Genomic DNA, 15,120 nt, shown 5'->3' with positions numbered 1-15,120 from the left:
AATTTTCATTTCTGGGTGACCTAACCCTTTATGACAAAACAAATGTGAACTTATTAATGATAAAAGTTTAAAGTAAGAAGTTATTAAACACCATATGACCCTAAAAGTTGTTGATTAGTCATATTAACTGGAGTTTAAGCAGCTACATGTGATCCACTGAACAGATGGGCCTCGATATGTTAACACCTCTGTAGCTGAACAAACACAGATCTATAACACCCCTCAACATACGCCACTTTGTCAACACTTTTAGACAAACTATATGAGCCTATTAATGACCAATGTTCCAAGCGATAAATATTATATGACTCATGGTTGATTGAGCTGCTGATGTGGAAGAATATTTATTGTGGTGGATCTGAGCTGTTGATTCGAACCATTTGGCTCTGAATTAATATTCATGCACACCGCACGCTGATTGGCCGGCGTGCTCAGTGACGTAGAGGCGTCCTCATTCCATATCCAAGGAGCCTGTGCTGGTCCGCTGCATTAAAGGCGGACAGAGGACCATGGGGGAAACTTTTCATACTGACATGTCCGCGCAATGACTGCAGAGAAACGTCAGACTGGGACGAGGCTCCCGGCGTGAGGAGGACAGGACAGGGCCCTTCGAGGCGAGAACCGAGGAGCTGTTGCCATCTGCCGGGGCTGCGGGAGCGAAGAGGCGGCGAAGCAAGCAGCTGAGACCAGTCCCAAGAACCAGCGGTGGAAAAAGATCCGGTTTGGCCCATCTGAGTTGAAAGATGAGCTTGTTGTCTGCCATAGACACGAGTGCCTCCGTGTACCAGCCCGCGCAGCTCCTCAACTGGGTCTACCTCTCCCTGCAAGACCCCCACCAGACCAGCGCCTTCGACGCCTTCCGACCCGAGCCCAACTCTTCCCACCCGGATCTCAACTTCAGCAAGACCCCCGGTGCGGCGGAGCTGAGCTCGTCCCTCAACTCCAACTATCTCAACAACTTCTTTCAGCTGCAGCGGAACGAGGTGAACACACGCACGTCTGGGATCAGGCTCGAAGTTTACCTCAAGAGTTAGTCCGGCTGAATGGACAGTGTGTGAAGCAAATGTTTTAGCGTGTACAGCATTGGCTATTCTGGTAGGATAACCGCCATGACATCTCTAATATGGACAATAGGTTCAAATAGTCCTTTTGAAGGGGTTGATCCTCTTCAGCGGTGTTGACACTGTAAATCAGAACATTTAACCCTTTCATCATACTTTATACAACACACAAGAGGGATACAGATCATTCATACACATTATTAGGCCAAAGAATTACTTTAGGAACATGATTCAATAGATTCCACAGGATGTAGTCAGGGCAGTAATAATATTGTTATATAAAGTTTTAATATATGCTTATTTGTAAGAACCTCACTTATACTCTAATTATAGGAATATTGTAACATTATATAAAACATTTGCTGAGCTTATTAAAGTTAAACAAAGAAGGTTAGACTCTTACTGCATAGTTAAATACTTAAACATCGCCAAAATATCAATAATACACAATAATCGATCGATAGATGATAGATGGATGGATAGGTTAGTTAGATAGTTAGATAGATAGATAGATAGATAGATAGATAGATAGATAGATAGATAGATAGATAGATAGATAGTTTTACAGAAGCTCTGTGGAGGCTGTGCAAATAGTCAGTACCAAGAGGTGGACAGTGCAAAATCATTATCAGTGGAAGAATATTGATGCTATGGTACTATACACAATATCAAATACACACTTGGAATTAACAGACATCAAACAAGTAATTCAGGATGATGATTAATTCTGTTTGCAGCATCCTGGTAAGTCATGGCTCAAATTAAAAGTGAAACTGCCGTGCAAAAAATAAACAGACATGCCTCTGATCAGAGAGGTGCAGGCAGACGGATGGAAACAGATTCCCCTGCAGGCCTCTCCTGTCTGGAGAGCTCGGACCGACCACTGCAGCAGCAGCAGCCTCTAGCTGAGGTCTGCTGTCTCTGGCTCCTGCAAATAGACCAGGTTATGCAAACAAAGTCAATCCTTGTTTACATATTGTCTATTTTTATAGCTCCGAGTAATTTTAGGGACAAACATGCCGATAATGTCTGCGGGGGTGCAAACCTGATATGGTGGACCTCACCGTGCAAGAAGGAACCCCATCACCACACCCCTCAGCTGCACCCACGGACATGCACACTCAAGGAATAATCACATACTGCTGGATAAATGGCAGTGTAAAAAGTATACAGTATACAGTATACTGCAGCTGAGCTCCTTAGATCTATGTCACTGGGATGCTATGCATTGGAATCACTAATGGTGGGATGGATGGTGTATTCGCCATCTAGCGCCGGTGTCTATTATTATGGTGGGTGACCACAGAGGCCCTTTGAAGTGATTTAACATGAAACAGTCCTCTGGAAACTGGGTGTATACATTATACATTACGTGCAATTGTGTAATGCCATTCAATCCGCTGAGGAACACACGGACGGTCTGGAAGCAGTTTGAGGGGTGGGGGGGGGGTTGGGGGTGGTGGGGTCGAGGGTGGTGGGGCATTTTGCAACTCGCTATACTGGCTAAGCCAAGTAAAATAAACAACAGCAGGGATTTGATTACGAGATGAGTAATGCAAAATGTGGTTGTTTTTTTGCAGCAAAGGATCACACAACAGTCGACTTTGTGTGAAAAAACGACAAATTAATGAATTTGTTGTTAATCGGGAACTCGACAAGTATGCACCGTCTCATGTGCTGACAGCTTTGTTTAAAGGTTAAACACTTTTCTCCCTCTTTATCCAGATCTATTGGGAGAATACAAATGGTTTGATGTGACATTTAAACATTTATTCTGCCTCAAATCAGTCCTTCCTTTTAGAGTTTCCTCCAGATACCACAGCTCTGGGTCAAACGTATCAGTGTGTGCTCACCCCCTGCTGTGCAACACCTCATCCTGTGACCTGTGAAAGCAGTCACACACAAACCTGCTGCAGTGGTCCCACTCACTTGGACACTCAGTGACTGGTAATGATACCAGTTTAGTCCTATTTGTGTTGGAAAATATGCACATAAACACACAACGTCCCGAGTAGTCAATCGTCGCACACACTCACACTCACAGACACACAAAATAAACAGTCTCACCCCACCATTAGCAGATGTATGTGAAGTCTGTTTCCTCTGGCCTGACAGGCACAGATCTCAGGGCCAGACTGAAGAAATGTGAAACATAAAACCGACACACAGTTTCCTGTTTTGTGTTTGTTAAAATAATTTTACAGTCTGCACCAAAGACTTCATTTTAGCAAACATGCACATTTCCACAAAGTGAGCGCTAATCCATAACACAGAAATACACCGAAGATAAAACTCTTGGCAGATGGAAAACTTGAGACGCCGCAGAGCCGTACCGGTTGATTTACGATGACCACATGTAATAAATGAACATGAGTCTTGAAGCTGGAGCTGGTTAGCAAGACAATCTCGTCGTCTGCAGATAAAGCTTTGGCTTTCTGTGCCGGCCAGGTTGCCAAGGTTCCTGGGCTGTGCAGCATTAAACATCGACATTAACACACAGAAAACCCGTGACCTTGAATTAGGCGTGACCAGCTGTGATGACGGAGCCTTTATTTGGGGGATTTCATGCACTCAGTGATATTTTTATTTGCAAGTTGTGTAGTTAAAATGCCAAATGTGAAGGCAGATGACTAGTGAGACTTGTTAAACTATGAACCTGTCTAATATCAGCATCATTTCACCCAGAAGTCAATCCCTGTGTGTATGTTTCTGGATTGTATTTCAACAGAAAGAGGTAGACGTGACTGAATAGGGAAAGTGCAGGCATTGCTCTCCCTGTTATTAATATTCAGCGGGCATCTTTCATGAATTCACTGGGCCCTGTGGCATGCATGCAACACAGCGTTCTGTGGCTCCGAGCAGACTACAAACACTGACCACGGCTAGTTTACCGCCAACAGCGCATGGTGACATTGCTGATGCTCTGCAGGCTGACGAGGGAACATGCCTCCCATCTTGTTTACAATGAGTCATCCTCTGTGAAGTCCCGTCTTTCTCTGTGGACATGCTCAGTACTTTTCCAGCTCATGAGCACAGCTGGGCCTCTCGCCAGATGTTCTGAATTTAATGAGAGAAATGATCTTGGAGGATCTTGGTTTTTTAGTTTTTTCTACTTTTCTTTGCACAACAGAAAAAATAGGACATAGTGCATATAAAGGAAATTGATGATTAATGTCAGCATTATGAGATATGGTACCTTGTATTTGGCATAAATACTGTGAATCAGTTGACAGTTGCAAATTGTACGGGAATCGAATGTGCAGACGTCCCAGGATTGATTTTAATAAGACCTTGTCTGATATTATTCTCATTTTTATAGGCCTTAAACAACAACGTGTACAAGAACGTGTCGCCCTATGGCTCCCTGAACAACATAGTGGACGGACTCAACTCCCTGACGGACCATTTCTCAGACCTCTCCCTTTCCTCGGAGCCACGGAAACCCAACAAAAGACCCCCACCCAACTACTTGTGCCACCTGTGCTTCAACAAGGGCCATTACATCAAAGACTGTCCTCAGGTAAGACTTGGAACGCTTCAGAATTAGCTTATGATATCATAGAAATCCCTATTGGTGGGTATCCATTCATTTGCATTGTTTATTTGTACTGTTATATTTTGTTTTGCTGTTAATTATGTGGCTTGAGACTTCTTCAGTCTTTTCATTTGATCCATGCAAGCAGAAAAGTTTAACTTGTTATAGCCAATGCCTCTCTGCCTCTCTCTTCCTCTCTCTCTCGCTCTCTCTGGTCTGACCTACTTGTTAAACAGGCTGGCCTCTGTCCTCTCTAGTCATGTGTGTGAGTGTGTATTTGTGCGCTGTGTGAATCTTAACTGCTGCAGCATTACACTACGTTACACTATCTGCTATAACCGTGGTAAAGAAACTTGAGGGGCGGGGTTCAAGAGTCAAAGGTGAAGACGAAGCTGTCTGTCTCGGTGCTGGTGCTGGTGTTAGTTGTGTGAGTTTACAAAGAATCTGAAAAACCATGAACAAATGCTATGACATCCATTTTTTCTGACAAGCAGCTGAAAAAAGTTATTACATTCATCCGCAAGGTTACAGTTGCATTTCACTGCCTTCCAGTTTTCCACTGATTCAATTTTCAGTTTCTTATTTTGTGAGGCACCATGGTAAATAAATCCCCCTTGAGCTGGAGCATGGAGGCAACAGCACACTAATGTGTGACTAATGGGCTCCCAGCTGTTGTCATCTCCTGAAACTCATCTCCGAGAGCACCAAGAGAATTTTAGGATTTAAATAATCGCCATCAGTTTACTTAAAACGAGATCTGGGTAAAAATGTCTGTTAAAGAATAAGGCTGGTTGGTTTGAAAAGAGATGCACACATTGTGTTCATGAAGTGGTATTTTGTGAAGTTGTTGGAGAAGGAATGAGCCATTAAACTGCTGTGGTGTTATACAGCTCCGTGCTCTATGTGTCTTTCCTTTATCCTCTCCCCCCGTTTATTCTCTCCATTTCTCTGGGTGAGGTGCAACAGTCCAACCCCAGCCCTGGTTTTTTTTTGCATGGAATGGTAATGAGGAGCAGATGTGATATTAAAATGCTTTGACTTTCTTTATGACATATGATGACTGTGTCTCGGGGGGTCTGTAAAAAACCACTGTACTGATGAAATATCTTCTGGACAGCTCCAAACTCCGCTGTGTGCGAGTTAGATCATCCACTGACAACTCCAACGGGAAATATTGGGCCATAGTATATCATTCAACATGTAATGTTGGCCTTCCTTTTTCCTTTATGTAATGCTGGAGATGTTGATGTGACCATTGATCAAATGATATGGAAACCCAGCGCTGGAGCAGGTGTACATTAAGTAATACTTAATCTAATCTGTTTATTATGTTTTCCATATGACGGAATTTCCAAAACAGTGTGCTTTACTCATCTTCAGTCTGCCATTGTAAAAAGAAAAGGCTAGAACGTTGCACTAAACAATGTTGCATTAAACTAAACTCTATTAAACAAAAAGCCCTGGACTGTTAAATCAATCTGGCTGTTGATGTAAGCATTCAGGGGTGGACCTCAAAATCACTCTCAGCCGTCTTCTGGTTTATATTTCAGCTGTTCGTTAAACTGCCAACAGTAAGTCAAAAAGCAGCAAAGTCCCCAAACAGCCTCCACACCTACACAGTTCAACACCATCTCGGTTATTCAGGTCTCCCTTGGGATCTTTCTCTCCATAAATTCACCTTCCATTTGTGCTACATCGCTTACACCTACTACCTGTCACTGCACGCCTTTATCACAGAGGATCAGGCTCGGCCTAAACCAGCTGAAGACCCAAATAACAGATGTGTCCCACATCTTGCAAGAGAAACACGAGTTTTAATGGCAAGAGTTATTCAACACAGCTTTTAGCCAACACTCATGTAACTTTCCAAACAATATTTTCTTACTGTCTCACAAAGTGCGGTGATCGTTTGTGTGCCCGTGGAGTTTCTGGTATCTGCCTGCACTGGAATGCATTCGAGGATGAATGCGTCACGGCCAGTAGTTTGTCCTGTCCAGAGCATCTTTGCCAATGAAAACAGTGGCTCCTGCTTCACAGAGCAATGCTAAAGTCTGTCGTCCAGGTCCAGCGTTGAGAATCGCATTCTGATGGCATGTACAGTCTTTCTCCTCTACATCACCTCCGCATGTTTTATTTTCCTCTTTTGTGCTGTGACTTTTATCACTGAGTTTAGATGTTTTCAGACAGACACAGGATGACATATAACTTCATCACTTATACCAAAATAATATATAAAAGATAGATAATAAAAACATGACTCTATTTATATAGTGCTTTTGCAGTCTAATTGACCTCTCAACGCACTTTACTGTTCAAGTCGCATTCACAGATGCATTCAGAGCTTCTATACACAGCGCTTTTTATGTCTATTCATAGAGTGTTGGCACAGCCACCAGGGGGAATTTGGGGTTCGGCATGTTGTTCAAGGACACTTCAGAATGCAGACTGAAGGTGCTGGGGATCGAACATCGACTTTCTGAGCTGTGGACTTTTGGGGGAGTTTTTTAAGATTTACTTTGGTCAGAAAGTTTTAAGAAAATAGCTAACGCATTTTGGGTTTTAGTTTTTTATGGGATTAGTTCACAAAAGGAAAGTAAAGAATAACACCTTCATTATTTTTAAATAGTAGTGTGGGCAGCTGTATATTTGCTTTTCCTTATTTCCTGTCTCCCTTCAACCTCCGTCCAGATTTTGCTTTAAAACCACTGCAGCTCTACAAAAGACTTGCAGATGAAGGAGTCTTGGATTCAGATAATGGTGGATCCATCAAACAGTTAAAGTTTTCTCTGCCCTCTCCGTTTGTTCTGGGAGACTTAAGTTAAGCGATTAAATAGTTGAGGTGACTGAAGTGTGTATGCATCACTTTAAATTTAAGACCTCTTTTCGTAACAACATGTTAATACTGGAAATACACAGAGGAGCCTCGAGGCTGCAGTGCTGAGAGAGTAGGGCAGGGTAGCGGATTCAAAGCCACAGGCCTGGCAACAGCTGCCCAGTGCTCCCTGTCATGGGGACAGAGGTGTTATGTAAACTGTCTTTTATTCGGAAAATGAGGTCGCCCCCCCAGTTATGAGCAGAATGCCCCTCACTGCCTCACTTTGGCCCCCTTCCAAGATATCTTCCACTTGCGCTCATGATTCGGTTCTGCTCAGTGGACTAATCCCTTCAGCAGTTGGCCCCACCTCTGAGTGATCGAAACGATGCATTCAGTGGCATCTTCTTGCTATGTGTCTGTGTAGAAAGATTAACACATGGAAAATGTCTTTGCCAGAATGCAGGTTTGTGGATGTGTGGGGGAGGCTGCTGCTGCTGCTGCTGCTGCTGTGTGTGTAGTGGTGTGTGTGTGTGTGTGTGTGTGTGTGCTGGTGCGTGTGGAGTTATTTTGCCCCACTCCTGGTCATAATGCATTCCCCTGGTTCAGTCCCTCAGAGTTACAGTTTCCTGGGCATGTTTTTTTCCATTTTCTTGGCAATTTCTGATATTTTGAAACTGGAGGAATACTTATTTTTATAGAAGCTTACAAGCCAAAAATAACTGACACAACATTTATCACTACTGCTACTGCTTTCATCCTATTGCCTATTTCTGTTGAAGCCTGGAAATGTCATATCAAATTATGCATTATAGTTTTAAAAAACTTTAAGGGACTCTTAATTAAGAAATATACACTCTTACTGTATTAAAGGAACTGATTCGAACTAATCCGGAACATGACTGAAGCAAAGAGATCCCCTTTTTCTGGCTTTGCCAACAAGCAAAGAATAACAAAAATATTGCAGAATTGTCTCATATGAATTAAACTACAGAACTGATTAGGCTTTGATGGTCGAGGTTAAAGGTCAACTTCCCTACGAGCTTACAAGATACGATTTTGGCCCTAACTCAAGAGTTAACACATTAATTATTAGAATTTTAAATGTCTAATAGGATAAAGTGCTTACATTTTATGTCCAAAAGGGTCAAAGGTCAGCTTCACTCTGAGCTTCATAATGTGCAAAAAAAACATTTCTGGCAATTATTTCACTCCATAACTCATGAGCATAAGGGGAGATTGCGATCACATTCCTGCAACTTGACTGGTTTGCGGAGGCGTGCAACCGTGAGGCGGTGATTTCTAGTTTCTTTTAAGTTCTAATATCTGATTCACAATACTGACAGATGAAACAATGTTTGTGGCGAGTTGACAAAGTGTAAAACGTGCCTCATGTGTGACAAATGCTGATCTGCACCAAATCATTCAAATATCAAATGAACAAGGATTTATTCCAAAGTCCAAGGTTTCCTGTTGGATTTTAAGTGCTGACAGTTCCTCTCCTCACTTCCCCTGTGAATTGGCCACACCTGAATCTCCTCTAGCATGTATCTGATCTGTATGTGGGACCATATGCCAATTACCTTGATGGACCTCACACCTCATGTGGTGGTAATTTCAGCAGCAGTCTGACAAATGGTCGCCATAATCTCCCATAACAGTGTCAACACAGAGACCTGAGGGGAGCTGCGAAGTGAGGGGGCCTCTTCACACCAGAGGCAAATCCCGCTTTGAGTAATAATGTGTGACTTGGTGCTTTTCCTTGGTTGTTGCGATAAACTTAATGACTTGTCATTACTGCGGCCCACTTTGTCTACAATAACAAACACTGGCGGTTCTTGTTTTGACGAAACGTTTTGGGTTTTATATCTCCCAGTGTTTGCCTCTCACAGAGCACTGATCCTTTTTTCCGAATCGGCTGGCAGCAGTGTGGGGGATAATTGTGCAACCACTTTGTTATAATGTTTCAGCTTGTTGTTGTACAAGGAGATGGGAGTTGAGTAGGGGTATAATGTGTCAAATACACATCGCCAGTTTATATTTTACCCACGTTACATCACCGCAAAGCACAGTCTTTGTGCTTCACTCTTTGAAAACAAGTATTTCAGCCCTCTGTGTGAAAACCCAATTTCCTGCAGTGTGTAACTCAAATATTAATTGAATCAGTTTGTCTGTAGATGAGTTCCTGCTATGCAGCATGTACTTTCTCTACCTTCTCTCTATCAGGTTTATTCTAAGCAGGATTTTGGAGGTTGGGAAATTATTAAAAACACAGCTTGAAGCCAGCAGTACCATTATCTACTTCTTTTTAGTCTTTTCCGTACAGGTATGTTTTATTGATATAAAAGTCTGAGGTGGATATTTTTTTTAAAGGAGGGCAGGCTACCACAACCACATCTGGAAGAGAGAGCTTCGATGGTGTTATATGGTTGGACTTTCAGCTGTATCAGTCATCAGAACCAGCCTAAGTGCCTTGCTTGTGGGTAACTGTGGAGTATAAAAGGATGGAAAAACTGTCTTATTCACTTTACCCAGTTGATTTTTTATAATCCTTGGCTGGATCTGGCATTTAATCCAATGCTTCATCCTCTTCCTTTGCAGAGAATTTGGTTCATAACCTGGCCTGTAGCTTCCTTTTAAAAGAAAAGAAAAATTCCAGCCCAATCTCAAGTCCAGTTTAATAAAAGCTCTGCCTCAAGCCTCTGGCAAAACATTTGTCAACTCTTGTATTGGAAGCAAATGCTTTTCAATTGTCTCAAATTTTGCCAGCTGTCTATTATAATAGTTCATCCAGTGCTGATTATTCAACAGCAGTAGATTATTATCTGGAGATGATTGCTGTCCCCTGGAGGATAATGTTCCTGAGAGGAGAAAGAGCATAGATCCTACATCTGTCCTTTACCCTTATGTCCTGCCTTCAGACAGATATCTATAGTGTTATCATGTATTTACTATGTCCTCTGCCTCCACCAGCTGTTTTCTGTCTCTGTGCATCCTGCAGTTTGTTAACCCTGTTCATAAACAATCTCTCAACATGGCAGTCACACTTTTGTCATAAGAGAGTGTTTCATGTTTTACCCCCATGATCTCTGTGCCCCAGGGGCCATTTCTGACATGGATGCAGTCATTTGCTGTGAGCGGGAATAGAGCGCTGCTCGAGTTTGTCTGTGTCGCACAGAGACACGGAGAGGGTCGAGTTCAAAAGCCTGCGAAGGGCACGAGAGCCGAGGGAGACAGCGAGCCAGCGAGAGGGGACAGAGGGTGCTTCCTCTGAAAGGAAATCAAAGTTAAAAGAATGATAAAAGTGCGGTTTCCTGCCAGCTGGTTTGTGTTCTGTACAGAAATCCCATTCTTCCTCTCAGTTTCTGCTGAGACAACAATTGGACCACTTCCTGTTTTGGGAACTGTGACACGTATAACCCCATCTCTGGGAGGCAGTGCACTGTTACATTTACCATGAGGCAGGTAAACTCACAGCTGCTCTCGGATAAATGTTGAAACATGATGATATGATCCAAACTTATCATCAGGAGGGAGCTGTCTGAAGACAATATACCATCCTCTGACTTAGTGTCAGCTAAGCCAAAGTCAAAAGATATGATTTATCTCATTTTAGGCGAAGCTAAGTTGACAAAAAGTCCATCAGCTGTCTCCTCTAAAATGCCTTTGTTCCTTCTATCATCTGAGTGACCCATCTTTAACACAACACAAGTATCCTGGATGTTTATTTTATGTTAGATTCATTCGGAAGGTTTCTTCTTATATAATACTTTGTTATATGAATCTGTTTTTCCTGCCACGCTGCTGAGCCAGCACTTTAAAACGCAGGCTGGAGTTAATAAATGAAAATAAACAGAAGTGTTTGGGGCAGTTGCTCGTCACTTTACTTTATGCAAGCTCGTCTTTGCAGGATGAGAAAAACCAGGGTCACTGCTCATTTTAGAGTCAAGTTTTCTCAGGTTTTCACTTTTTATCTTCTTTAGGCTACGTTTTATAGCACCTTAGCATAAACCTCTTTAAAAATATAACATCTTACTTTTATACTATTTCACTTCTTCAGCCAAACATCTTCAGAATACCGGTGAACTTGTACAGTATAACAACACTTTGACTAGTCAACACAGCTATAGTGTCATGAGGTTCAGCTGCCATACACTGAGGCCTCAGGAACTCAGACAGGATGGTTCACCTTTCACTGACAGAGGGGGGGTAGACATGAGAGGGTCAAAGGTCAGGTTTTCACTACACCATGACGTCCTGTTAGCACTCCAGGACCGGAGGGCTTTGTTCGCTCATACCAGGGATGTCACAGGGCCAGAGATTTGGAAGTTGGTACCAATGCCACGGAAATTCCATGATACTCAGAACCTGTTTACACTGACTAACATTGTGACAGAGCAGTCGAGTGAAAACATTTGTTTACAAAGTTACTAGTATATTTTGGTAATGACGGTAGCCTTCTTAAGTAATTAGCATCCAAGGCCATGAGGTAACACTATGTTAGCTTAAACAAGATAACGTTGGTCTTTGTGAACACTATGTGTGGAACGTTGTGTTACAACAGAGCAGTTACATTTCACAAAAAATGACCGTAACATTTCAGGATATTAATTTTTAAACAATGTTTTGCTTATATAGAGCTGACAGTTCAAACTGTCTCATCTATTGATTGTTTATAACTTGTCCTGAATGATCTGCGTGAAACGCAAAGAAGCTGATGACTTCCATTCCATGTGTTGATGTTTGTCTCTTCCTTCCTTCTACCTCGTCCCTTTGTATTTGATGTCAGACTAGAACACTGATATGGTAATTAAAGAGGGCACCAGAATTTTAAATTGGAGACCAGTGCAAAGATGTAAAAATAGGTGCGATACGTCACCCTCTGTTGGACCGTGTTAAGAGCTGTAACAGCAGAGTTCCCAATGGTGACAGTTTTATTCAAGCGTGTAAAAAGAGATTTACAGTGCCTCAATCATGATGGGACCAAAGCATGTATTAACATTTCTATTTAATTTCTTGAAACAACATACCTAAGTTTGGCTATTTTAGGGGAAAGAAACATGATCAAGTGAGCATCATAATGTGAACATCAAAACTGCCAGATTGATCAAAAATCCTCAAAGATTATGCAGACAGAACCGAGAACATGAGGATAAGGCTCCACAGTTGTGGTTGATTGTTGGGTGAAGGTCATCAGGGGCAATAATTTGGGTTTGGGTTTGTCATTTCATTGCAGATAATTATTTGGTATCCAGTTTCTTAATTGCATTCAAACAGTTATTCAGAACAGAAATTTTGAGAAACTCATAATTTTAACTGAAAACTAGAACTGGATGTCATCAGTATACACAACAGATGTTACTAAAACTAATGATAATCTGTCCTATAAGCAGCATATCTAGAGAGAATAAAATGGGTCCCAAGATTGATCCCTGGGGGACACCACACACAAATTCACCTACTGAGACTGATACAGTCCTGCCAGTGAGATTAAGCTACTTTAACAGACACTATACATTTATCTATACACTTTACATTATTACCTACACGTTGATGGCTACCATTATATAGACTCTGCCCACTTTAACTTATTTGTGAGCTGAGAAAGTCAGAGGGTGTAAACAATTCTGGGGTGGACCAGAGTCTAACATATCAAACCAACAGACTCATCCATCAACATCAAACCGCCATCTTTATTTCGTGCTTATCTCCACTGGTTGATCGGTATGTGGTCGAACTAATTGCTCCCCGTAGCAGCACCAATTCTTGACACAAATGAACAAGAGGGATTCGTCCCTGATCTGAGTCACACTGACGGAGAGGACGGACAAACAGACCGACTGACATAGACACTGTGAAGCTGTGAGCACTGGCACACAGGACTGGATTTGGTGTCAAGAGATCAGGGACTGACACTGCTGGCTTTGTGTCGCGCTTGAATGGGCACCTTAGGGAGAGACTGTGGCTCTGAATGGGCACCATTGGGGAAAGCCCTAGTGGTGGGAATGGATTCTGGTAATTAAGGCAGTCATTGTATGTCTGTAGGATCTGCTAGACGGAGAGGTCAGGAAGGCAGACCCGTATTGTTCCCCCGACAAGGCTCTCAGTGCATCACAGTGGTGCGTCAGACTCAAGTATGTTTGGATACAGTCTTGGATCTTACAGAGAAAAAAAGAATTACAACAACAAGCCATACAGGCCGTCCTATAGTTTGTATGAATGTCAGCATATAGACTATAGGGGCCTCTTCTGTGGTTTTAATTTTGTTACTTTTTTTCTTCCTCTCCTTCTCTCTTCATGTTTAAGTATCATCAAGTTCTTTTCTGGCAGGACCCCAGGAGCTCTCTCAGGAATCAGGGCTGTGCTTGGAACACAGTTTTCATCAATATGTAAAGTCACAGGGATGTGAGCCCAAATCAGCTGTCAACAGTGTATTATGGTGACATGCAGTGTTTTAGTTATTTTAATAAAGTTAAAGTGGAAAGTAATGCACAGAGACACGGAATGCAAGCCCACAAATGGCTTATTCATTACCAGCTGTTAAAAGACATAAAACAGAATTCACAGCGTCAAAAAATATTCTGTATGTACAGACGATTATGTAAAGAGGGAAACTTATACAGCAGATGTTCAACCCGTTTTAAAGATGTTGTGTAGGATTTTCTTTTAATCAAATGTAAAAATGTAATGCCCTTTTATTTTATTAAAAACTGATGTATGGGCAAGATCAAGATCAGGTGACTTGATTGTGTATCTTGTATATAAATAATAACGTAAATTGTTAGATGTTGAAGTTTCTGAAATAAAGGAGCGAACAAAACAGATTCAGGGTCAGGAAAGCATTATTAGGCCTAAGAATAAATTAATCTTAGTGTACTAGTATCTGTAGTGTACAGGTGAAGAGTTGTTAAAAGAATATAAAAGTATATAAACTTGTATGCTGAAATGTCAGCATATGAAATAAAGTCTCAAGAACTTAATTATACAATTAGATTTAAATACTTTTTCACTTTCACAATCTGTATTAGCTATTCATATTTAATTGTAGGTCTCATTTGGAGACTGACTTTTTTTACTTACTCTACTTAAAAATAAAAGTGTACAGGTGAAGAGTTGTTAAAAGAATATAAAAGTATATAAACTTGTATGCTGAAATGTCAGCATATGATATAAAGTCTCAAGAACTTAATTATACAATTAGATTTAAATACTTTTTCACTTTCACAATCTGTACTGGCTATTCATATTTAATTGTAGGTCTCATTTGGAGACTGACTTTTTTTACTTACTCTACTTAAAAATAAAAGTGTACAGGTGAAGAGTTGTTAAAAGAATATAAAAGTATATAAACTTGTATGCTGAAATGTCAGCATATGAAATAAAGTCTCAAGAACTTAATTATACAATTAGATTTAAATACTTTTTCACTTTCACAATCTGTACTGGCTATTCATATTTAATTGTAGGTCTCATTTGGAGACTGACTTTTTTTACTCACTCTACTTAAAAATAAAAGACCTTCATTTTCTCTTCTCTCAATCTGCACGGCTGCCCTGTAGTGTGCCGGGAAGTTTCTGGCAAGGATGAGGGCTGAGGGGGAGGTGCACCATGGGAATGTTTTTACTGGGTGACCCCCTGATCTTCCTTCCAGTCGCAGCAAAAGGCTCTGAAGGGCCTGCATCTGTCTCTGCTCCAACACTCACTCAGTCAGC

At 41.6% G+C, this 15,120-nt stretch overlaps 1 protein-coding gene across 1 annotated transcript in view; it reads left to right on the top strand.

The window, feature by feature from the left end:
- The first annotated feature begins 469 nt into the window (after window positions 1–469).
- Window positions 470–15,120, top strand: part of zcchc24 (zinc finger, CCHC domain containing 24) — a 36,431-nt gene continuing 21,780 nt past the window's right edge. The window contains exons 1-2 of the mRNA XM_035173448.2: window positions 470–983; window positions 4,381–4,581. Coding sequence (XP_035029339.1) covers window positions 744–983; window positions 4,381–4,581 — 441 coding nt within the window. The 5' untranslated portion in view covers window positions 470–743. The remainder of the gene's footprint in view (window positions 984–4,380; window positions 4,582–15,120) is intronic.

The sequence above is a fragment of the Hippoglossus stenolepis genome, chromosome 12 (assembly GCF_022539355.2).
Source record: "Hippoglossus stenolepis isolate QCI-W04-F060 chromosome 12, HSTE1.2, whole genome shotgun sequence".
Taxonomy (NCBI): Eukaryota; Metazoa; Chordata; class Actinopteri; order Pleuronectiformes; family Pleuronectidae; genus Hippoglossus; species Hippoglossus stenolepis.
The sequence above is the reverse complement of the archived record's forward strand: the minus strand, read 5'-3'. Positions and strand labels throughout refer to the sequence as shown.